Source organism: Amblyomma americanum, chromosome 1 (assembly GCF_052857255.1).
Source record: "Amblyomma americanum isolate KBUSLIRL-KWMA chromosome 1, ASM5285725v1, whole genome shotgun sequence".
Lineage (NCBI taxonomy): Eukaryota > Metazoa > Arthropoda > Arachnida > Ixodida > Ixodidae > Amblyomma > Amblyomma americanum.
Genome location: NC_135497.1, coordinates 418803292 through 418828381, shown reverse-complemented (window position 1 = coordinate 418828381; position 25090 = coordinate 418803292). Strand labels below are relative to the sequence as shown.

The following is a 25090-nucleotide window of genomic DNA, read 5'->3' as shown; positions in this document are numbered from 1 at the left end:
GCAATTCAAATGAGGGTACGCTACTCAATGCAAAGTCAAAAATCTCGGAGTGGTTGAAACGACATTTTGAGAGCACGTTTTTGAAACCTCTTTCGAACGTAAAACCCAATACTAATATACCCACTTGATTACCGATATTTTTTCCTCATCTGGTGTAATTTCCACGCCACTGAACCTTAAACTAAAGTGTCTGCTGGACCTGATGAGGTACCAAATTTGTTTTCGCGACTTTATGCAGAGGCCATCTGTGAGTTTCTTGTAATATTTCTCAGATCGTATGGAGCAGGCAACCTTCCATGTGACTGGAAAAGGACATGAATCGTATCTGTGTTCAAGAGAGGTGATGCTACTTTCATTAATAACTACCGTCTCACATCAAAAGTTTCACGTGTAATAAACTTGCTGAACATATTGTAGCTGGCTTCATAACTACATTTCTAAATGACAACAAGGTGCTTACTCCTCTTCAGCACGGGTTTCGAAAAGGCTTCTCCAGATTCACCCAACTCGTCTCTGTAGTCCACAGCTTTGCGAGCTTACTCAACAACTGACCAGGTGGACGTCATGTTATTGGATTTCAGCAAACCCTTTTACCTCCTTTCCTATGCCCAACTAATTTACAAACTATTACTAAATGGTCTTCCTGGCCGGATAATTTGTTGGATAAAATTTTACCTTTTTAACCGCACACAATTTGTTTCATATGATGGTTTCTGTTCTAATTACCTTTCAATCACTCCACGCGTCCCACAGTAAACCGTCGTGCGGCCGCTACTCTTTCTAATATATATCAGTACTACTAACGTTAATAACATTACTAACATCAGCCTTTCATGCGTTATGCTATCTTAGACATCAACTAAAACAAGCGCCGCCGAATTTTGAAAATAAACTGACCGCTAAGTGCTAAGACCAACACTAGAATACGGATGAACTGTCGGGGACCCCTATACTAAACGTAACATTAACGCATTAGAAATGATACAGCGAAAAGCCGCTCCTCCAAGCGTCTCCAAGCACGTTCCTCCATCTTGATTGCCAATTGGGCGTTCCCCTACGTTGTGAGGAAAACGCGATGTCCACTGGCCGCAACCGGCTGTGTCATCTGGACAACCATGCTTGAAACGCAAATTTCTGCAATTTACGACACCGATCCTCGCAAAAACGAAAAAGTGTTTTGCGCCTTTTCTGTGAATGTCGCTAATTCTCCAAGGCAGTTCATCATGGCATCCGCGCTCTCCCTTCACTGCTCCTTCCCATGCCGGGCCGAATAATTGAGCATAGTGACGTCTACTTACAGCCCTCCCACACTTGAGTGGGGCACTGCGGTGCGCGCCGGTGCTAATTATGAGCGTCCAGTGTGGCTGCAATGTTCGATTGTAAATGCGCTTTTGCATGAATGGTCGCTTAGTGCTCAGACAGTGCCAAGTTAATTTTATTTCACGTCAGTGTTGAAAAAGGCGCCCTGCTCCACTTGGGGGCCAGTACCCTCATGTCTTTCACGCTTGCTAGATTTGGTGCATTCAAAAAGTCACTTTGATGTGTGTTCTCTAGTGTTTCGCCTGCCAACACCAAGTTCTGGTTTCTCCTGACTACGTCACCAGTGGAGGCGTGGCTGGTGTGAGGGGTCAATTATGTAGCTGCTGTTAGCTGCTCATACCGCGAAAAGAAAGGCAGCGGGGCAACTCAAAATCGACAATTTTGCACCGCGCCCTTTGACGTCGGGATACTTACAAGTTACCGCAGGGAGTGGTCTGCTGAAGGTGCTGTAACTGATGTCTGGGAGAGTTGGTATGCCATTTCACGCTCGCTGGCCACGAGGAATGCGGACTGGATCCTGCGGTTGTTTGGTACCATGGCGTCTCTGTGCCGGCGGAATGCGTTTCCAGAAGCACGAAGGTGCTAGCCAGACCAATGCGCGTACCCCAAATCCCAGCTTGTAGTTAGTTTTCTAGAAATTTTGTTTCACTGCATCCATATAAAAAAAGTAATTAGTAAGCACACTTCTCCAAAACTTGACCGAAGGACATAATGCCGTCGGGACTGATTAGGCAAGGACAAAAATTTTTCAAACGTGGTAGGAAAATCCGGCCTGCAGGTACATTTTCTCATTTGAGCTTGATATCCGTAAGGTACCAAAAAAAGATAACACAGATAACGAGCGGTAGCGCGTTACTCTCGAGACTTCACAAAAATATGCAGGCGATTATGAAGGGTCCGGGCATGGTCTGCAGCTTCTTTGGGCGTTGTCGTTGATCGGTACACGTGCTCTGTTACGCAATACTTTCCTTGACTATCCAGCAATAGTGAGGCCTCTGGCGGAACACTCGCCAAGACTGTGTGCAGAGATATCTGGTAGCAGGCAGTCGGGCATTACTGTCAGGCATGGTCGAGATGAGGGGCATTTCCAACGGCAGTAACTCTCCTGCTATCTTGTTTCTTCAGCAGTTATCAAGCAGTAGATTGCGGTCTGTTGAACAGGTGGTCCTCCATCTTGAACTTTTTTGGTCGGAAAAAATTCGCGCTAAAATGAATTCTCAAAGAAAAATTTCTCGTTTTAAGTTGCAGTTACCCCCTTCCTGCTCCAGGTAAATCCGCCCTTGTGTTCCTATAGTTCGGGTAAGAAAGAAGCTGAAACGGTTTTCAATTCGCATGAAACGCTGTTGTTGGGAAGAAGTTACTTTTAAAATCATGTTCGCAAAATTTTTCTCGATTCACTTCGTAAAAAGAGCTGCAATCGCTTCTTAAAAACCCGCCACCGACACACCCTCGTCGCTTCCGGAAGCGCCTGGTGGGGGGACGGCCAAAAATTGGCGGTGGTTTAGCTTTGGTTAAACCTGGAGCGGCGCGATAGCTACAGCTGGCCGAGTGGAACTTGGTCATGTGGCCAACCACATGACGAACCACTTGATGAGCCAGGGCGCCGCGCCACCGGCAGCTGCTCCGTACCGCGTGACAGTGTGGCAGCGCAGCACAGGGTGGCAGCGCCGCCAGCGCTAAGGCGCCACCACGCTGAAGACTCGAAATTATACTGTAATGTAGCTATCGCTACAAAAAAGGAGAACTGGCGGAAGTGATGCCATTCACGGATAGTGAGCCGGCCGTACGGCCGTGCTTGGTCCGCTGGGGCCCGCGCTTTGGTGAACTACAGACCAACGTAGCCTTCTGCCAGTGCCGTTTGTTTTTTTCAGGTTCGGGTATCCTGTTTAATGCTTGAAGCCTGTATACAAACCGGTTTTGGCATGGTACTTCTTTCGAACAGCGCTCAGCGCAGAGCTTGGTAGAGTGGTCGGTTGTTCTCTCCCAGCCTCTTATACGTTAACCAGACAAACCGGCGGTACGCAGCGTACCGAAACTGTAGCACTAGATATGTCATCAATGTTTCTCTTTTCTTTACTTCGCTTCATTACCATTTAGAAAACTTTTCGCCGATTCCAGCTGGTTCACATTCAGGCGGAGCTAAAGCCACTTCCAGCACTGCCTTACTGATGCACACAGGCTTGAACTCTTTTGAGCTCGTTGGGCACTGCGTGTCTTTCTGCTTTTTCGTGATTTCTTGCACCTCCTGTAGCACAAGCAACACCCTTAATCTTTCATCAGCGGGCAGCACAAGCAGCTTCACATAACTCAACAGAAAATCTATCATCTAGAATTTACCCTTCATCGAAATTAAGCCGCCGCGACCGCGGTCGAAATTGCGTCTTTCGGGGCAGCAGGTGACCATCGTAACCACTGAGCCACCACTGCGGCTCCAACTTAAGTAATACCCATATCCGTTTTTAAAATTTGGAAAACGCAGTTACCCTCGGCGTTGTTGCCAACTAATTTAGGATATTTCAATAAGTTGCATGCACTGGGGGGAGGGGGGGGGGGGGTGCTTTGCCTGCGAGTTTCTCGAAAGCGAATGTTTTTTGGCTTGACGTGGGCAAAATTTCTTGTGGCTCAGCACCAAGGGTAACTGCGTTTTGAAAGTCTAAGAACTGATGCCGATATTACTTACGGTGCGCAACACGCCTCTCTATATATAAGGAGTATAAAGGCAATAGTTAAACAGGTAACTACTCACTTTCTATTATACAGCCTACTATACCTCGTACGTCTCAGCTTTGCTCTGATGCGCTACGCCGCTAAGAATTTTGTGCAAAAAAAGCGTTACTCTAACTCAAAAAATTATTTTTCAAAATTGCGGTACATATTTGGAGAAACACCCGTAATGACGAGTGCTGTCTCGGTGCAAGATCGGGGGGATACGGAAGCGGTAGAGGCGGTTTGGACTTGTGCGGACGTCGAGACTCGATCGTTAGCCATACAGACGTCGCTTATACCGCGCTATAAAGTTCCTGTCGCAATGATTAATTCAGAGACCTCTTGTGTGGTTGCCGAGGCAACCACTCAGCGTTATTTAGGAAAACATCTTGCCATATACTCCGTGCTATGATAATTCAGCAGCATGAAATGAAGAGAAGTCTTTCTTTATGCAGTAAGGCTCACTTTCTTCCAGCTTCTCGCAGTAGTGCTGCCGTAGAGGCTCATGTAACCTCGGAGGTTATGATCTACGCTAGTAAATGCATGGGTTATCGAGGTGAGCTTAGACCTATACCGGCAGAGTGAACTTCCAAAGGCACCGACGTGTTAGAGCGCTCTAGCTGTCAAATGAACGTTGGCCCTTTGTTTGCTAAGGACAAGCGTAGGTGCAGAGTAGCCGTACATTGACCTCAGCACAGGCGCACCTGTATGCCAGTACGAAGGACGGAGTCGACACACTTTAGACAGACTTCAAGCTTTTTCGTCTTCCGCACAAAACTTACAGCGGTGGCAGGATGAAGTTCGTGCTCACCACTGATGCCGCCAACCACGCGAAACCGCTTTGAAGTAGCCATGATACTCATCATCATGACCATTTCCCGAAGTACACTTTGTTATGAAGGCCTTTTCGAAAGTTAAATCTGCGAACAATTTGCAGGCACCCCCCTCCGAAATACTAGACGCTACGGCTGCAAAATGCATTCTAAACGATTGCGCCTGCGATTCGCGATCGGTTCTAAAGCGCTTTTCCTCCGTTTTTCCCGAAACTTTCATAGAAGCCTCAGTTCTGTCCACGCACACTTTGTCTTTGTTCATTACTTTTTCCGCTCTCCATCCTCCCCTTCCTCCAAGCTCACCAGTTACCGCGAATGACCTATCCTCCGAAAACCGCGCCATATCTGGAGCCTATATATACTCTGTACATGGCGGTGTATGAAAAGTGCGAGCTTAAAGGGGCTCTGAAAGGGGCTGTAATAAAGTTGCGGTACGAAGTTGTTAAAGGACGACACTTCGCGGATATCCTCCAGGAAGAATTTTTTGGTGACCTTTGTAGGGTATTAGTAATCTGTGGTCAAAATTTGAATTTCGGTGCCTTCGCCCCTTTCCTTCTCTCTGCGGCCGTGGTATGTGCCTGACGTCTGAAAGAATCTAACCAATAGCTAGCCACCACTGAACTGGTACACGTAGCAGTGAGGTGACGGAGGAGCGTCCGAGCATAAGAAGTCACCGGAAAGAGCTCGCCAACTTTTGCGCGTTATTTTGTGTTCTCTGTTGCGTGTATAAGTGTATTACTTGTCTCAGGTGTCCATGACAACGAAATGCAGTGATTGAGGGAGTTGATTTGCTCTCTTCGGAATACATAGTAATAAGCAGCGCGAATGGACAAGGACGAACACAACACAAGAAAACTGGCGCTTATCCTTTTGGGTTGTGTTCGTCCTTGTCCATTTTTGCTGCTTTTTATTATTATGCATTCTGACCAACAAGCCCAAATCAAGACTCTAGCTTCTCGAAAGGTGTTATAGAGCCCTTTTAAATAAATGGAAGGTCTTTTGACAGCTAGAGCTCTTAATGCCACGCTTCCGATTTCTTCAGTGTCGCTGTCGGCGTTGCACACTAGGTGCCACGTGTCGCGCCGGTTCATCAGACTTGAGGAACCTCAGGCATCACGCCATCACAACATGCAACTCTGCTTTTTATTCTTTTATTTATTGTTATTTGAAATACTGCCGGGTCTGGTTCAGACCTTAGCAGGTGGGCATTAATTGTATCAGAGCTAGCAAATGGTACCATTTCTAGTGGCAGCTCTACAAAGGGCAAGAATAACTTAGACAACTGATACAGCAGAGAAAACTGAAACGGTGTTAACAAGTAACTTTAAGCACAAGTAGCTTTCAAAACAGAAACACGCAAGTTCAGAAACATAACATATGCACAACATACAGTCCAGTCCATGAAATAGACAAAATGAAGGAAAAATGTTTCTAACCACATTACTACTCTTTAATACGCAGCGCTTAGCTTGAAACAAAAGTTTAAAGTGAATCAGCCTTAGTAATCGATGCGTCCTGGCGGTTCTATTCCCTTTTTGCCATTGGGAAGAAAGAGTGTTTGAAAGTGTCTCTGTGATATGGGGATAGTCGGTTAGCGTATACGCGTGCGAGTTCTGTAATGCTCGTTTAGGGGAGAGTGAAATGTTCTTTTATGAATTGACCTTTACGGTACTAATAGAAGCTGATAGAGGAAATTTATTCGCGAGCGCTTTGGCCTTCTTTATTGTGTTTCGAGCTGGGAGATTTGAGCTAGCTCGGTTTGTGAGTCCCTTTGTTTATAATTGTTGTGAAAAACCTGATTTCTTAAAGTTGTATTCTTTCAAATCGTGAAGTGTTAGTTAAAGACAGAGTAAGACAAACAGTGTTATTGTATTTTAGTACAGGTTTATGAACGTCTTATAAGCCGAAACTTTAGTTTCTGCTCGCTCAAGGCGAAGACACCTTTTAACAAAAAAGTTCCCGTTAATATAGTTGAAGTGATCCTGTGTGTTTGCCCCAACTAAGATTGTAAGTTAATTTAACGCCTAAGTTTTTTTGTTCTTAGGCGAAGGCCAGCGGAGTAACATTAGTTTTGCACACAAAAATCGATGGTAGTTTTTTTTCCTGGTTACAGCAGCTGCTGAAGATTTCACCTTGTTAACTGATTCCAGTTATTACACCAGTTCGAAATTTTTAGTCTTGATCAGTTCCGTATGCCTTTATCTTCATACCTTTTTATTTCTCTGTAAATTATGCAATCGCCAGCCAAGAGTTTGTTGTTACAGGTAATATGGTTGGTGATGTCATTATTAAAGATGGGAAGCAACTTGGGCCCAAGGACAGAGCCTTGAGCAACTCCGGATGTGAGTGGTAAAATTTTGGACGCAAGAGATCTTCAATCCGAGCCAAAATTCTTTGTCAGCGATAAAACTCCGTAGTTTTGCGATTAGTTTGGAATGCAAAGCAGCGTCGAAGGCTTTAGCGAAGTCTAGTCAGCGAATGTCAGTTTGGCTGCTATTGTCAATACTTAAAGGAAAGCCATAGAAAACTTTTGCTAATTGAATAATTGTTAATAAACCGCTGTGAAATTCACGATGATGAGATGATAAGTTACTGTCCTGTAGAAACTCTCTTTGGTGCTTTGAAATAATATGATCTAGTTCTTTAAATGTGGTACTAGTGAGTGATATCGTCCTGGACATTGAAACATAAGTGTGGCATGATTTGCGAATCGGTAATACTTTGGCGACTTTCCTGTCATCAGGTAGTATGGAAGTGCTAAGCGATTTACTATAGATTATACCAAGTATCTGTTGCAGGGTTGGACATATTGTTTTAGAAATGGATTTGGAATTTCATCAGGGCAACTTACATTATATTGCCCCGACCAAACAGAAGATTCAAACCACTAGCGTCGGTAATGATAAAGTGATAAATTATCGAAGCATTACAGAATTTTACTCCGGGTATATCATCGTTATCTATAGTGAAAAATGAACGAAAGATATCATTATGCGAGTTTCCTTTTTAAACTTTTCTTCAACTGGCAGATGAGAGGTGTTATATTTGTCTGCGCAAAAATGTGTCCAGAACTGTTGCGGATTGTTCGTGAGGAAATTAGGTAGTGTAACCTGAGAGTAGTGCTGTGTGGCCTTTTTTTTTTGCTTAAAGTCTGAAGTAGCGTATGCTAGTCTTTTTCTTTTAAGCTCAGTTACTTCTTTGGACTTGATGTTCTCCTTAAGCCGTTTAACTCGACGTTAAACTTCAAGAATGAAGTGGAGACACATGAGGTAGTGACAACGAGCCACTCTGAGCAGACAGGATATCGATCGCTGATTGGCTCAGCAAAAAAAGCGGAGAAACACATCCCTACCCAGAGTAACTAAACACTCCGACTCGACCTGGATTCTTATTCACGTGAGCTGTACACTGTGAACGCAGAAGTGTTTTCACTAAAATATGGCGCGCAAACACTATACATGCACGCTTGCATTATTAAATGTAACAGACTCTACTTACCGCAGAAGTTGCTGCGAGCGTCGGTGACAGTGTACATGCGCCGCGGCTCAGATCCCTTGAAGCGGCTCCACTGTATAGCCCGTTCGCCCATGGCAGCGCATCCCGCCCCGTCGGGGCCGCAGTCCGAGCATTGGGCCCGCTTGTCGGCTTCGAAAGAGGGGCACTCGTAGGCGAGAGGCAGGCAGTCCTGGTTTTCGATCGACTCCAGCATGTAGTCGACGGCACGTTGGTGGTTGCAGCTCACGATGTCGAGGACTCCTGCAGAGAGAACACGAAACGGCGTGCTTGGCTGACTTCCACCATCAATGTTGTGAGCAGGAGAGGAGGAAATCGTTTATTGCATGCCCGTTCTTGTCTCCTCCTCTACTGCCACCATCGCCGTACAAAGTAGTTTTAAACTCCCAAATTTTTTTACTACTAATGGGGAGATATGACAGTCGATTTACACATCTGCCTTAGGAGCCACTCGTCATGCTGTCATGCGGTATATTTCATTGTAGTTTAGTCTTGGATGTTCTCCCCTGGTACAGTCTTTTATATGTGATGTCGTAGCAAGGTATTATTATTATTATTATTATTTATTACTTATTTACAGATAATGCAGCTTTTGCAGGCTCATACAGGAGTGGGTCACAAGACAAACAATGCGAAGGTCAAAGAACAGAAATAACATAATGCAGTTCAATATTTTTACCAGAACAAAAAGCAAGCAGAACCAACAGCGCAAAGAAAACAGCGCGAATCGAATAATGCAGCTTGAAAGAGGCAAGGGTGAAAACCTGCAGTCACAACAAATGCAACGGTGAACAGAGCAGGCGTGAACGATTCGGCGCTGAACAAATAATATACTAAACAAGCTCTCGAAGGAAAGTTGTAAGGGAACAAAAAATAATTATAGACAGATCTATCCATGCAAATTTGCACTAATATTAGTTTCGAATAAACCGACTGACTCAAAATTTACAATTTCTTTTGGAAGACTGTCCAATGTTAAAAAATAAAATGTGTCGAACACGAAGGAAAATGTCTGATGAATTTAAGATTAATTCTGTCCGAGTATTCAAAAGTGGCTTGATGTACTATGTCTTATCTTTTTTTATGTGGTCTTGATAATATAAATTTGATGGCAGTGGCACGACAGCTTCATAGTAGAGTCGGAATGCTGGCGTAAAAAGTGACATGGTGAGTATCTGCCATAAATAAAACGGAATGTCGTGCGCGGCACTCGATCTATTTTGCCACTCAGATAACACTGGCGCTGGGTATCCTCCAGAAACCTTTGCCTGAGATAAGGAGCAGTAGACGCACCTTTGAAGACGCCTTGAGTGAATAGCTTCAAAATGCGGCTCGCCGTGTCACAGCCAGGCATGTGCTTTTCCGCCGATAGTGTAAAAGTCAACGTGGCCCACGGCGTCATGCATTCCCATGCCCTCGATCTCCCCTGCGTTTCGAGACAGGCGTCCGCGTGAGTTTATCGCACCGAACCCCAAGCTCCTAGTAGCTACTAGAGGTCATTCCTGTGCTGCTATAGCCCGATACAAGTCAAGAAAAAAGGAGCTTTTCCCCGTCAAAGGACCCCCTTCCAGCCAATGGCGTCGAACGGTTCTGATGAACCTGAGTGTGACAATGCAGGGAGTGGCGTGACAAAGCAGTGAGGCAACTATCCCGGCAATACAGTGAGGGGACTACCCCCTTTCATCTGCCACTCCCTGTGTTGTCACACTAGCAGCTTCTTGAAAAACAGTCGACGCCATCAGCTGGAAGTGGGTCCTCTCACGGGAAAAAGCCGCTTATTTCTTGACTTGCACCCGAATACAGTTCCAGTTGTGGTACTGCCGCTGGGTAAAACTTCTTTTTGGGCTAGGTGGTGCATTTTGAACATATGTAAAGGAGCAGCACCAACGTATACAAGCACGACATTTCTTTCTTTGTGTCCTTTCTTCGTGTGCGGTTGCAAGCTTTGGCACTGCACCTTTTCCTAGGTACTGCAGCTACAACTTTATTATTCTTGCTATACTTGATACAACATCTACAACTGCCAATATGACTATTAATACGCAGTACCACATCCAGCTTTGCTACAGCACTGCGGGTGTGAGTATTCGATATTTTTGAATAGCAAACCTTATATTATCCTTTCCAAATCACTGCAGGAAATAATGGTGAATGTTGAATATTATTCGAAGCGCATCGAATATGCTTTCAATCTCAAATTGTCTGCGAGTCCTTCCGACGCCCCGCAGCATGCCGTGATCTGTCTGCGCGCGGTGTATTGCTCATACATGACCTCCAAGATTAGGCGGCGCGGCAGTGCTCAGGCAGGTTCAACAAACCCTGCTTTCCTGCCTGATCTCGAAGGCAATGGCTCATATATCCTCGTCAGACCTGAGCACAGCTTCGGCCTGTCAGCGCTAACCCAAATGCATATTTCATGTCTCGGCGTACCCTTGAATGTACCGCAAAATCTGCAGCCGTAGGTGCAACAGTTCTTCCTTTATGAGTTTTCTCCATAGCCTCAGCTACGGGCCTGTGGACATAAATAAACATGCAATAGCCTTCTACGGTGTATATTTAGTTAAATGCATGCACAGCACAATGCACATTTAAATCAAGAAATCTCAACCAAAACCGTGAGCGACTCGGGAGCTGTTTGGTCTCCGGGGCAAAAAGGTCGTTCATACATATCCACCAATTCCATAAAACACAAACGTGAATTATAATAATGTACGTGGGGTTTGAGGATATCCTCGCCCCTCTCATCTTCTGAAGTGTGGTGCTAGTTTCTTCGCTGTTGTGCGAAGGAGTAAATGGAAATTTTTCTGTGTCTATGGCTGCGTTTTTGTGGAGGAAAAACGCTAAGCCGCCCGTGTGCTGTGCGATGTCAGTGCACGTTAAAGATCCCCAGGTGGTCGAAATTATGCCGGAGCCCTCCACTACGGCACCTATTTCTCTTTCTTCTTTCACTGCCTCCCTCATCCCTTCCCTTACAGCGCGGTTCAGGTGTCCAACGATATATGAGACAGATACTGCGCCATTTCCTTTCCCCAGAAAGCCAATTATTATTATTATTATTATTATTATTATTATTATTATTATTATTATTATTATTATTATTATTATTATTATTATTATTATTATTATTATTATTATTGTGTCTATGGCGTTTATGAGTGTGCGTGTATGTGTGTGTGTGTGCGTGCGCTTGTATGTGTGTGCGCGTGCGTGTGCACGCGCGCACACACACCAATAACTCTCACCAAAAAAAGAGCTGTAATAAGCTAGAAAACACAAAAAAAACATGTCGCCATCGCCGGCCGACTTCGCAAGTAAAGTTCGTGCGTCGACAGCGACTATGGCACAGATCTCAGTGGCCACACTGGGCCGCTATTCCCTCCAAACGGTGCGAACCCGTCCATTTTGATCGATTTTTAATCCATTTTTCTCGGCGATAAAATTCGCTGCCGGACAATTGCGTCAGCATAGCCGCAGAGACTCACTTCTCACTGAGAACAATAATTACATGGGGTTGCCCTTTGGTGTTTGTCTCAGATAAGGTTCCCGGTTCGTGACTCCGCGCAGCCGGTCGACCAACTCGTTTCCTGTAATTCCAAAGTGGTCCGGGACCCACCGGGTTTGACGGTGCGAGCCCCTAGATTTTCTAAGACGGTGTGAGGTAGTCGCTAAGGGTAGAGAGTATGCGTTCCTTCTGTAGCGCCCCTATGGTCGCCCTCCACACACCGCCTTTCTCCCGCCCAGCCCAACTAATGCCATCGCTCCGCCTACTCCACAACAAGCCACTAATCATTTAACACTCCCTCGCCCTGACCTGCCTGTATTGCCTCAAACCTGTCCTAACCTCCCTGGACCTTAGGAAAACCTAGAGTGCTGCCTCTAAATATGCCCAGTCACCATTCAATGCCCCTCCCTCCTGAAGTGCCTGGTTGACCATTAAACGATCAACTGGCTCTGGTAGAACGAGCTCCTCGGTGATTAAAAAAAATTGGCGGTGGTTTAGGTCTAGTTAAACCTGGGCTGACACGATAGCTACAGCTGGCCGAGTGGAACTTGGTCAGTTGAATTGCAGTCAGTCTTTCGTCGCTCCGTTTCATTGGGCGCTCTTCATATTCGTCCCACTTGACACGGCGCATGCGCACAGCTGTGGCAGCTCGGTTTCACTGGCGCGCCGCACCGCCGGCAGCAGCAGGTGCTCCGCACCACGTAGTTGGTCACATGACCAACCACGTGATGAACCACGTGATCAGCAACGGCGCCGCGCCGCCGGCAGCTGCTACACACCACGTGACCAACCACGTGACAGTGTGGCGGCGCAGTCACAGGGTGGCGCGCCGCCACGCTCAAGGCTCGAAATGCTACCGTTATGTAGCTATCGCTACAAAAGTTTTGTCAGATAATGATTTCTTGCTCCCTCATAAGGGGAGAAATGGGCTCTCTCGATATATAACCTCATTCTAGCTTCAAAGACGTTACTCTCATAGAATATTGAACTTTTATATAATTCCTTACAAAAATCAAAGAAATAAAATAGGCTTCGTCCCCACTCGGTGACTTTGCAAGTTACGTGCGGACACAGTTTTTGGTCGCCAAACTCACAGGCACAGGCCACCCCGCCGTTCATGAAAAAATAGTGATCACAGAGTTGTAGAAGAACTTCTTGATGGGCGACTTGGTGCATAGCTTTCTTGGTACGGCGTTGCGCACACGACGAGACGAACACAGGAAAGAGTAGGATGACAGAAAGAGCTGTTGTTTAACAAAACTTGTAGATTGGCTAGACGAGCCACAACTTTTTTGGAATGAAATATTAGCCCAGAAAGAGACACCGGAAAGGCCAAGAAAGACAATGACACGCGCTAAATCTCGTCGGTCTCAATTTGCAGCCAGGAAAGCAAATGTACCGGTTGTTTCAGCGAATACTTTAAAAATTTTTCAAAAATAGGCTTTTTCGTGTAAAGATATGGTTTTGCGATATAGTATTACCGGTGCTCGCGAACACCAGAAAACCAAAAAATTGTCCTAAATAGCAAGCTGGTTAATTAATTTTTAATAATTAACAATTGACTACTAGATTTAGGCGCCCAGTTGCAAATTAGATATTTGTAGTCGGTCGTTAGTGATAGCCATTTAAGTTTTAAGACTTTCAAAATCGTGATTATCCTTGGCGCTGTGGCTCGACAAAATTTGGCTCTTTCGACTGATTACATGGACTGGAGGGATTGCTTTGTCTGTATTCTTTCAAAAGCCCATGTATTTTCGCAGCTTGCAGCCAAATTTTAGCGAGCCTCAGCGGCGAGAGTAATCATGTTTTCGAAATTCTAAAAACTGATATGGCTATTACCAGCGACCACCTACAATTCTCCAATTGCAACTAGGCGCTCAACTCTACTAGTTCAAAAAGTTCATTTAAAGTTTCCTTAAAAATTACGGAGCCATCTTACTAATGAAGACGATTCACTGGTTTTCTGGTGTCCGCCAACACTGGCAGTGCTATGCAACAAAAGCCATATTTTTAATTTTTGAAAGAGTGCGCTGAAACACCCGGTATACAGAAACTAAGAATAACAAGATATGCGGATTACTGAATAACAAACAATGAGAATCCCCGAAAACAAAAAGTTCACAATACCGTTCACAAAATTTGCTTTCACGTCTGCCAAGCTCTTGAACGCGGAAATCAAGTTTTTTAACAGGGTTTGCGAAACTTCTTCTTCGTGGCTTTACATTGTTTTCTATGAAGTACACCGCATATCTTGGTTTTCATGGTTTCCGTATATATATGCTGCCCTGGGTGCTAGTGAAGAGAAATGAGAGTTAGCGCACGTCTTTGTCTCTCTCGGCGTTTTCGCGAGTGCCTCCTTCTGAACTATTATTTCATTCCGAAAAAAAACCATGTCCTTTGCGATGTAGACGACAAGAGTTTGAGTGGAGCGGCAGGAGGACTTTTAAGCGCAATTTTCTCAGCAGTAAATGTGTGTTTTGTTTTCGGAGAAACATTAACGCACACATAGAGAACGGTAGTACCAGAATTCACTGAAAACAAAAACTGAGTGGAGTTGCACGTTATGTTATCGAAGCAAAATGCTCTGGAATGACACCACCTGCGCAGCACTACACTCTGTCCTGCTTTGTAAGACAAGTAAACGCTTACACAGCTTGGCGAGGAACGGGTGAGAATCTGTCTGTATCACGTCCACGAACTCGGCGTCGGTCTGGTTCAGGAGAACCACCGTAGGCGTCTTCTCGAAGTACGGTTCAGCCGGATCGAGGGCTGCGTATCAGGGTGCAAAATTCAGTCATTTAGTTTAAGATCTACCCCCACTGGCGGTATGCGCTTCACAGCTGTCAAAAAGCAGCGTGTGTGCCAGTATTTCTATCCTCTGGCATGCATTAGTGGGCTGGCCACGTTCAGTAGTTCTTGAAGCACTTCCGAAGTGCTCCAGAACTTCGCGTGCTCTGCTGCACGGTCGTTGATGCGCCTGCCCGTTTGGCCTACATAGGCCTTCCGGCAGGTCAGTGGTTCACAAAGTGTTTTCTATGAATTTTACTGCAGCTGTTCCTCTTTCCACCACTCGCTACGCGTGCGCAGCGCTGAGCAAGCTTCCGTGGAGCCATAAAGACGACCGGTTCGCCATGTCTATTTGCAACCTTTATTACATTGTGGGTGACCCTGTGCACATACAGCACAACTTCAGGTTTCGTAGCTTGTTTCCTTCGCTCTGACGGCCACTTAAACATGGCGCCCCTGACTTTATGTAGGAGGGCTTCAACAACGCCTGTGATTACCAAAGTACCGAGATTACCAGCCCCCACCAATCGAGCCACTTGCGTACCAAAGCTTCCTTGCATACCATGCTGAAACGACTTCACGAGCGCCGATTCTAGGCAAATATTAGCAATAGCGCGCTCCGAAGGAAGCTCCGCTTCCATCACAAAGCAACAGAAGAGCTCAGTGATTCATTGATGCGATGTATACATATGTATGTATTTTTTTTTGGAGGGGGGCTACATTGTGCCTGAATGCATGCGCATTTGAAGAGCATGCAGGCAGGCAAAGCAACCAGTTTCACGTACAAAACTAATCGAAATAGCCAAATTTTGTCGAGCCACAGAGGCAAAGGTAATCTCGTTTTCGAAATTCAAAAACTGGTACGGCGGTTACTAACGACTGGCTACAGATCTGAAATTGTAACCATGCGCCTAATTCTGCTAGCGAAAGGTAATTATCAGAAATTAGGTAACGAGCTTACTAGTTAACATGATTCACCGTTTTTCTGTTGTCCGCCAACGCTGATAATACCATGCCGCAAAAGCCATATTTTTGCCTGAAAAAATTCTTTTTTGAAAATAAGTAAAGACTTCCCTGAAACACCAGGTAAACCTAAAGGGTATTCCGTGGTGATGCGCTGATAGTGCGCGGCGTACTGTATTTATACTGACCCGTGATTCTGCCGAGGCTACTGATGTTGGCTCCCGCATAGCCGGCCACGTGAGCAAACAGGCTGTGGCCGATGATGTGCATGGACTTAGGGTCGCCTCCGAAGGTCTCCTGTAAACGAGAAGCACCCACCTTTCATGCGACCACCGCTTCCGATCAAGCAAGGACGACCTCGAGGGCTTTAAATGACGAGCCTTGCAGGCTAGGCAAGAGCCAAGAAAGAAATTTACGGGAGATCAATTAGATTGATGCAAGAGAAATTCGACAGCATTATTCTTTCACTCGCCCATCTGTTGATATTAAGGCTTTATACCGATTCTGAGTCAACTGTTTTTTGCGCTCCGATGTACTGAAATTGTGGGGTTTTTCTCTATTTCCGACAACGCAAAACGCGTCGCTTTCTTAGATCTCTGCGAGTCCTCGTACCACCACCGGCGCAATGGCGCAGAAGTCAAGCGATACGCCACATCATCGGCAGGTAGGTGGCCGTCGCAAGCACAGCCCCTGGTAGTGCTTGTCAGACCCATGTTTCTCTTCCCGAACAATGCGAGAAGAAATAGCTCCCGGAAGCCTCATTTTTACGCACAAGTTTCAAGAGAGTGCGCCGGCTTCGCAGCGCGAGAGACGGCTTGGAGCTAGCGCGCGGGACAGAGGATGACCCTCTTCGGCTAGGATCATCGGCGCGAGCGGCTCCGATCTTCGCCAGCAGTGCGAGGAAGCGGCGGGAGGACTGGCTCCCGTATCTTGTCCCGTCCGGCCATGGAGTATCTCTTGCCATAACGTGGGCGAACATTCGCTCGTAACCTTGCTGGTGAGTCGGACGACCTCAATTCCTTAGCGTGTTTTGTTGCTAGCTGGAGTTATTGTTGTAAAAATAAATGCCTGTTTATGTCAGCAAATGTGGCGTTCCTTTGTCCCTCAGAGCAAGGCCCGCCGTGGTCGGCGAGCACTCGGTAGCGCACGCGGTCACGGGGCGGGGTCTGGCGGCTTTGAACTGTGTCAGAAGCGATTAAGGGGGAGAACGTATTTATCTCCCTACTTCAACCTAACAAGATACAAGGCACTATTTGTTAAGAAACGTCTCTGAGCACATACGACTAAAGCGCCAATTTCAAGCGTGAAGAGATTTGTGCCTGACTGTATCTGCAATGGTAGGCCTTATTACATCATGCGTGTGTGGTGATCTGGTGCGTTGTTACCCGCGGAGATCGAGGGGCGATATAACTCCATTCCGATTCAATTTCACTCTAATTTGTTTAGAACTTGCTTTTTGCCCCATTGCCTCGCTATCTATTACTGGACAGGGGCAGATAGTATCAATCAAATAGAATGGAACAAATACAATTGCATTACACTTATATGATTTATACATAATCTGTCTATTGACTTATTTAGACTCTGCAAACAAAGAAATACTCTATGAGGCAGTATAAATAGAGTAGACAGTCCTCTAGCGCACTTCTTTTTAGGGGCTGGGTATGTGCTCGAGTCGCGGTTTAGATTTCGATCACTAAATATAAGGAATACTTACTGTTGGCAAGACTTCAAAGCATAGTAACTCGGTGCTGTTAACAAATGAAGAAAACTTTTAAACGCTGCACCGAGGTCTTCAGGTTAGCAATCCGAGATGATTGAAAACTCGGTCAAAAACAAATCTAAGAACTTCGCGTGTTATGAAAAGGGAACCTCCTTCTGTGGTTATCCCCAAGTACTACGTATTTTTAGTGATAAAAACCGACAACAGGGGATAGGAATCCCGCTAACCTTATTAGACAGCGCATAAGAGGACCGTTTACTCCTTGTAGAGAAATTCTTCTTTACAGTTGTAGCGTGCAGCGTTGTGCCCGGTTCCAGATGAAGACGATATAACCCAGCAGGCTCGTCGCGCACGCGCAGATCAGAATTCGATGGCTACGCGATCGGATCTCGGCGCTGCGCCTTCTCGGCTTGCCGGTGGCTCTGCTACCTCCGGGCAAAATGAGCCCTCTTAATGAATTTGTGGACACCAGACACCTTCGGTTTGTGTCTGGGTTGTTCCTACCACACAGAGTTTTAGAGATAAAAGTCTGATAAAACTTTGTGGCCATAAATATAAAGATGGTAAATAGAGTGTCTAGACTCTATAGGATATGTCTATAGACTATCCATCGGCTCCATAAACAAAAACCTGTGGAAATTTCAAGGACTCTTCATGAAAAGAGCCCGCCGGAAATGGCGACCTGATTGATCTCTTCACTGTTACCGCGATTTGGCATTTATATTCATATTTAAAGCAACACGTGGTTAAAAACATTGCTCGCCCCAAAAATGAACAAGGCTGCAGCTTTATCAATTAAAACTGGCGCAACAGCCACTGAGCAGCTTTTGTAATATATTTTCTGGAAAGCAGCATGACAATCGCTGCGGTAGGTCTTACTTGCCTTTAATGCTTAACTGAACGAATTTCACTGCTAGTTTTGTCATTTCACGTTGTCTTCACTGCAATTGCCATATTTCTCAAATCTTTCCAAGGTGCGTCGTTTGGCTGCTGTTCCGCTTAAACACCGGATTATTTCAAGCACCAGATAGTGACTTCCTTTTTATCCCTGGTTTATCCTTTAACACAGTCCAGAAATGAGAATGTTTGAATCACAAAAGGTGGTCATTAACAACAAGCGCGAATTTATCATGAAATTTTGAATCAAGAGCGCTTCTAACTCGCTCCCAAGAAGCACCGCCATGTTGGATCAATTGTGGCGCCACCTCTAAATAGCGAAAATCGCAAATAGAAACACGCCTTGGTTTAGTGACCACGTGTGTCGTTATTCCTTTTAGGTTGTTGCCTCTGTGGGTAACCTGCAGGACAGATCACTGGAAGGGAGCTTTTTGCATTACGGTAGACTTAAACCTGGCTCGGGTCGATGGTGATTACGATGATGATGCTAGCGGTCTTGTTGATGGCGATGATATTAGCACGTGGATATACTAACGTTAATCCAGGCCCCGAAAAAGGCCCTGTCCATGTAGCCGTGCACGAGAAACTTGGTCTCCCTGGATGCATTTTAGGGCACAGCGCAGATCTCGTCCAGATAGGAATCTCACCGCAGCTCCGTGTATTATCGGGGGTCGCTGCACCGTGTGTATAGGAGGAATCTCGTGTCCACCTCGTTCCGGTCGGTGGTGGTGTAGAACACGGCCCGGTGCACGGGGTCGTAGAACGGCTCATCAAGCTCCAGGCAGCGAAGATCGCCGTAACATTTCTCCCCAGCTCTGGCTGTAACGTGTTCCGTGTGGCAATGAACTTGAGCAAATTCGACTTCATTTATTAGCTGTGAGCATCACAGAAAATTACTTATCAAGGAAGACAACAAATGCCAGACATGCCTGAACATGCACCTGCCTGCCTGTGCCTGCCTGTGCCTTTCCTCTGTCTGAAGCGACACCTTTAAAATAACCTCTGAGCAGCCCGTAAGGTGTCTTCTCTAGATGCACATCCGGGCACCCACAAGTAAAAATGCACCTTCAACCTACCGTGTCTCCACCAGCCAACCACACACATCCACCCTCTAGAACCTTACGTTAACAATAAGCCCACAGCGAAAGAAGAGTCAAGGACCTAATGGCAAGAAACGTAAATGCGAAATGTACAAGTAATATTGCTAACACAAGTTTATCACATCGGAACGCATGATCCCCTGTGCATTTCTTATATGAAAGGAAACGCTTAGTTCTCAGTCAAGAACCTCATTTGTATTTACTTCTGCTTTGAATTACAAGAAGTTGCTTGGGCGGAAGTTTTTCCAGAAAATGTACCTGATAAAAGACAGGAAAGTTGAGTCACGTTCTTACAAGGTGATGTGCAGTCGATCACGTCACAGTTAGGCGCACCTCTTCATGCTGCTTTGGCCTGCACACGTCTCAATCCCGCCGCGGAAAATCAGCGAAAGATCTCGTTACTAGGCCACTACCTGGGGAAGTGTTGTGTTAACTTCTGGGAACAATTCTTGACAGCAGACAGACACACAGCTGTTGGGCGTGAATGATACAATGCCCTATGGACATCGGTAACTTTCTCTCATGTGCGGATCACAGGCGTCGTGAAACGTATTGGCAGGGCGACGACGCATTCGCCTTGGTCAGAAAAAGAGTTACCATCGTCGGTAATCGACACCACTCTCCCCATGCCCGATCGAATATTGAAGGCTCTAATAGCTGTCATACTCTATTGAGCCCACGCCTAAAACCAACTGTTTAACCAGTGACCCGGACATTGACATGTTTACAGCGTGAGATGTTAATTGCTCTTTCTTCAAAAATGTGGAGTTGGCAGTACCGTCCCCACAACCCATCGCCGGTAAAAATGCATATCCCTTCATCGAGCGCAACACCTCTTCAATACGAGGCAAATGCGCAAACCCCTAGGACCCCGCTTCGTGGCCTTTTGGTTACAGCGTTAGCGGTTCTTAGCTTTTGCTCAGTTTTGCACTGTTGGCGTAGGTGTCTCTAAGCCAACCTTCAGGCACACACTGGTAAAATGCACTGACGCATTAGCCCAGCACCTGCCGGATATGGTATAGGTTCTCTAACCCTTAGGCCTCTGCTCCAATGGTCTGGAGCCGTCAGCAGCAGCGGCTAATGCTAATGCACACTCTGCCGCAACAATCGCATAAATCGTATGTCTTTTTTTTCCGTCAGCAGCAGCGGCTAATACTAATGCACACTCTGCCGTAACAATCGCATAAATCGTCTGTCATTTTTTTCCTCTTTCTCTGTGTTTCAATGCATGCTCAGAGTTGTTCACGTGGAAATTTTCGTGCAGTAGTTCACATCTGCGACAAACGAATACCGCACCTCCCACGGAAGCACTGCGAAGGTCAGACTTTGGTAATTTTTTGCAGCACACACTAAATTCTGATTCGGCTACACGCCCCATCAGCGGATAAAAGCGAACATTGAAACGTCGTCGAAGAACTTGAAGTACACCCTACGTGTCACGTACAGGCTAACAAATTAACCCTGCGGCGTGTTTCACTTAACACATCGAAAAATTTTTTAAAAAGCATTTTTTAATTGGAAGACTGCTTTCTTTGGCATAGCATTGTCATTGATGGTGTGCATCATATACACCTGAGACGGGGTAAATAGCTTGTTGGTTAACTACCAAAAGTTAACAGTTCAACTTTTACAGTTAGGCTCGTAATTCACTTAGAGGTTTGCAACTCACCGTAACGAATGTCCATATCAGTTTTTGGATTTTCGTAATTGCCATTCTCGCCGCCGCTGCAGCTCAATAAATTTTGGGGACCGTACACCAAGGAAAGCGAAACCGCGCAGCCAGAAAGAGCGATAGCCACGTCTACAAGCAGCCCTCACACCGTGGCGTGGATGTCACATTCCCTTTCGCAGTGCGCGGCTAGGAGGGGCGAGTAGCAGAACGCACATGAGAGACGTCCGTCTTTGTGACGCACCTCCTAGGTGTGGATAGAGCTCGGTCTGGCCGCTGGGTTTCGCTTTGCCCCGTGTGCGGCCCCTGAATTCCTTGAGCTGCCGAAGCGGCGAGAATGGCAATTTAAAAAATCTAAACACTGATATGGACACTCGTGACGGTGGGCCTACAAACCTCTTAATAAATGACAAGCCTAACTGTAACAGTTAACCATTAAAAATTAGTTAACCAGCCTACTAGTTAACTCGACATAGCTGTATTCTAATGCACACCACCGCCAACAGTGCTATGGCGAAGAAAGGGACCGTCTAACTAAGAAAAATTATTTTTCAAAAGACCTGGCAGTGTTAGGTGAACCCCCAGTGTAATTAGCTTGCCGGCCGGCTTATTCGCCTTAGACCTGCCCGTTGGCTCCACTCAAGTACAAATTAATATATACTAATATATTATTATTAATATTAATATAATAATAATATTATTAATATGTATATCAATATATTAATATATTAATATATACACACATCTGAGTGTGTAGGAAAATAAGAGAAAATTCAGAATAGGGCAGTTAGATTTGTTCTTGGTAATTATAATTGGCAAGTTAGTATGACGGAAAGCAAACGAAAACTTAACTGGCAAGAGTTGAAGGACGGTAGAAGGTACATCAGATTGAAATTTTTCCATGAGATTTATTATTCAAAAACTGGCATAAACCGCGAACAATATATCCAGGCACCTCATTATATATCAAAGCGACTGGACCACTGCTTGAAGGTCAGAGAATTTTCTTGCAAGGGTGACGTCTTGCGTTATTCTTTTTTTGTTAGAACTGTTCGGGACTGGAACAGTTTGCCATCGAGCATTGTATGTATTACATCTAACGAAGCATTTTTGCATGCACTGCAATAATTGCTTTATACCTATAAATGAAGTCTGTACCCCCCTGCTGTAATGCCCTGCGGGGCGATGCAGGTAACTAATAAATAACTAATAAAAATAATATTTGCGCGAAAAACTGGATGCAACGGTCTCAGAAATGCATTTTCGATTGTTCATAAAAGCCCACGCTGTTGCTGTTCTGCGCAACTACCTCCCTGGCCATGAATAGAGACATAGGTGGTTTTGAACGTTACCAATTTGAGTTCTGCAGCGTGGACAGGAAATTGTGTCCAAAAAGATCTCACGCGCTAGCCGCAGGACGCATTTAGGCATTACAAGCCACACGCGAGATGGAGCCACGTAATGAGTCAGAGGTTGAGTCAGGGGGAATTTAGACGTAGCGTTTTAACAAAGCCTCAATAAATGTGCTCTAACGTTTTGTGCCGATGGCAACACTAGGTCTACACAGTTCGTGCGTTCGTACCATAACCAGTTCGTACGTACAATTCGCGACGAGTAGCGCTAAGCTGATGGGCAGGACGACTGCTGTCCACCTCATCTTTCCAGTTCCACTGTATTGTCAATGTCGTTTTTTTCGCGTGAGAGTATCTTCTTGAGAAGCGTGGTATGGGGCCGGAATTAAGTATTACTCACCAAACCCGTTCTTTTTCACCAATCATCGCCAGCCCAGTCGCCGACACGCGCTACCAATCTGCACTATCAGCCACTGGGCAATGCGGGTGATAAGAACAGAATATAATCTCAGGGAATCAATCGTTGCATTATACCGGGTCGGTCTGTGTGGTTTTGCTACGCTCAAGAACTAAGAAGCGGTTGACAAAGCCCGTCAATCGCCCATTATTCCTTTGTTCTGCGACGGCGCTGATACCGGCCTCGTGAGTTCGGAGAAGCGGCTATGATACGTTTAAACACATCCACCTCGAAGGCTTCAAGAGACAACGTCGTCCCTACTCTACCCGCATGCTCTGATATAGTAGTTTGTGCGTTATTTATCTAGTGCGTGTGTGTGTGTTCTCTCTTCATTTGTCCTCGACCGATGTTTGTTCATGCTCATCATTTGCTCATCGTCTAATGCCAATCGAAAGATGTCACCTAACCAAGGGTCAGGTGACAAAAATCGTGATCCGTGTGACCCAGATTGAAGTGATGCGATTGTTCCTTATTGTTTTCTACGGACGGTCTATGCATCTGTGTTGCTATTTACCTGTGCGAAGTGACACGATGGAGCTAAAATTTCGATCACCTTAACGGCGATGAATGAAGAATACGAATCGCATGGGTTCACGCGTGGCTCGTATCAGAGTGCACTGACTTTTTCACGGTCACCAGAGACAGGGAAGTCACATGACCCGTCACTTTCGATGATGGACAGATGAGATGCTAAGGGCCTTTTTAGGGCACACTTAGCAGGCACGCAGCGGCTGGAAGCCTTTAACGGATGGTTTAATGCAGCGGGAAATTTTCAAATTTAGATCACCTATGTGAACTTAGCAAATACATTTCGAGAAGGTATACCGTGTATAAGTAGTGTTTGCAGCAAAATAAGATGAATTGTTCGGTCTGCAGAAGCTAGGGAAACCATTTCTTTTTTTTCTTACAAGCGAAGCCGCTTAAATGGGAGTAACTGCTTCTGCATTCTTAGGCATACAGACCGAGACAGAGTACGTAAAATTTGCTTTGTTATGCTCAGCTACAGAGACATATCCAGCTGCGAAGCTCACTTTCACCACCTCCATGTAGGGCCCCTTTGTACGTGCCAAGCCGTTTTTTATGCTTTTAATGCTCACATTGATGCAGGTTATGCGTTCAATGCTCTGGAGAGGGTTAAATGAAGAGATATGGGAGAGGCCTTTGTCCTGCAGTGGGCGTAGTCAGACTGATGATGTTCATGAATGCTCACGTAATTCACTTCGACACAGTAATTCATATTAAATAGGGCTTCTGCTTAACGCCACCACCACCAACACTACCTTGAGGCCACTTAACCAACACTGGGGAGCAGATAAGGGTAGGGAATCGAGGGCTCATACAAATGAAGAAATCCAACAATCACCGAAACCAAGCAAAGCATTGGGCATTGTTTCTACTTTTTTTCTTATTTTAACTTGCGGTTGACCAATGGGAAATTAATAGCGTATCTTCTGTATGGTTGAACGATGATTGATTACAAAGTAGAAGAAAAAATAACCATGTGCCCCCGGTGGGAATGGTACCCACATGACACTCGCGGTAATTGTTGTTGTTGTTGTTGTTGACCTCACACAATGGCACATACCCACAAGGGGGATTGGCCATAACCAGGCGGTGACTATTTAAATGACGAGTTGCATGTGGCAAGCATGGGATGACCTACAAAATTTGGATCGCACAGTTTCTGTAGCCGAGGTGGTTGCAGGAGGTTAGGGGGGTCATACAAACTAAAATTTAGGCAAAGAAGGGGTAGGGATTACTATAAGTGGTTGTAAAAACCGAAATACAGAAGCTGATAATGGGATGGCCAGGACGAAAGCTCATGATGGTAGACGTTTTGATTCTAGGAGATAATTTTGAACGGCAGAGCAAACATTCCCATTGGTATGGCCAAGCATAGAAGCGCCAAGGGACAGAACAACCGCAGAAGACAGGCGCAAACTGAGATTCTGTTTTGGAACTTCTAATAGTCGCCTCCTAATCGATGAGTAGCGACGGCAAAAAAGAAGAAAGTGCTCTATTGTTTCCGGCTCCGCACAATACGGACACAATGGGGAGTTCGCCAGACCAGGCCTGTAGAGGTAAAAATTTAGTTGCGGCACCCGGCAACGAAGCCTCGTGAAGGAAACTTCAAGATTGCGCGATCGCCAGTCTGTGCTTCTCCAAGGGAACATTAGCTGCTGGAAGTTGTCCAAGAAAGTAAGCGCTGCTGCGCCCAATTCGTTCATTGCAGGGTACCGTCGAAAGCGTATCGCCGTGATGTAAGCA

General features: G+C 45.6%; 1 protein-coding gene across 1 annotated transcript; it reads right to left on the bottom strand.

Annotated features, from left to right (window-relative positions):
• Positions 1 to 8349: 8349 nt before the first annotated feature.
• LOC144124580 (pancreatic triacylglycerol lipase-like) lies at positions 8350 to 23868 on the bottom strand. The gene is given in 6 exon segments (XM_077657340.1): positions 8350 to 8615; positions 9666 to 9732; positions 9734 to 9798; positions 14524 to 14643; positions 15813 to 15942; positions 23854 to 23868. Coding segments are annotated over 6 exon segments (663 nt in total).
• Positions 23869 to 25090: the final 1222 nt, after the last annotated feature.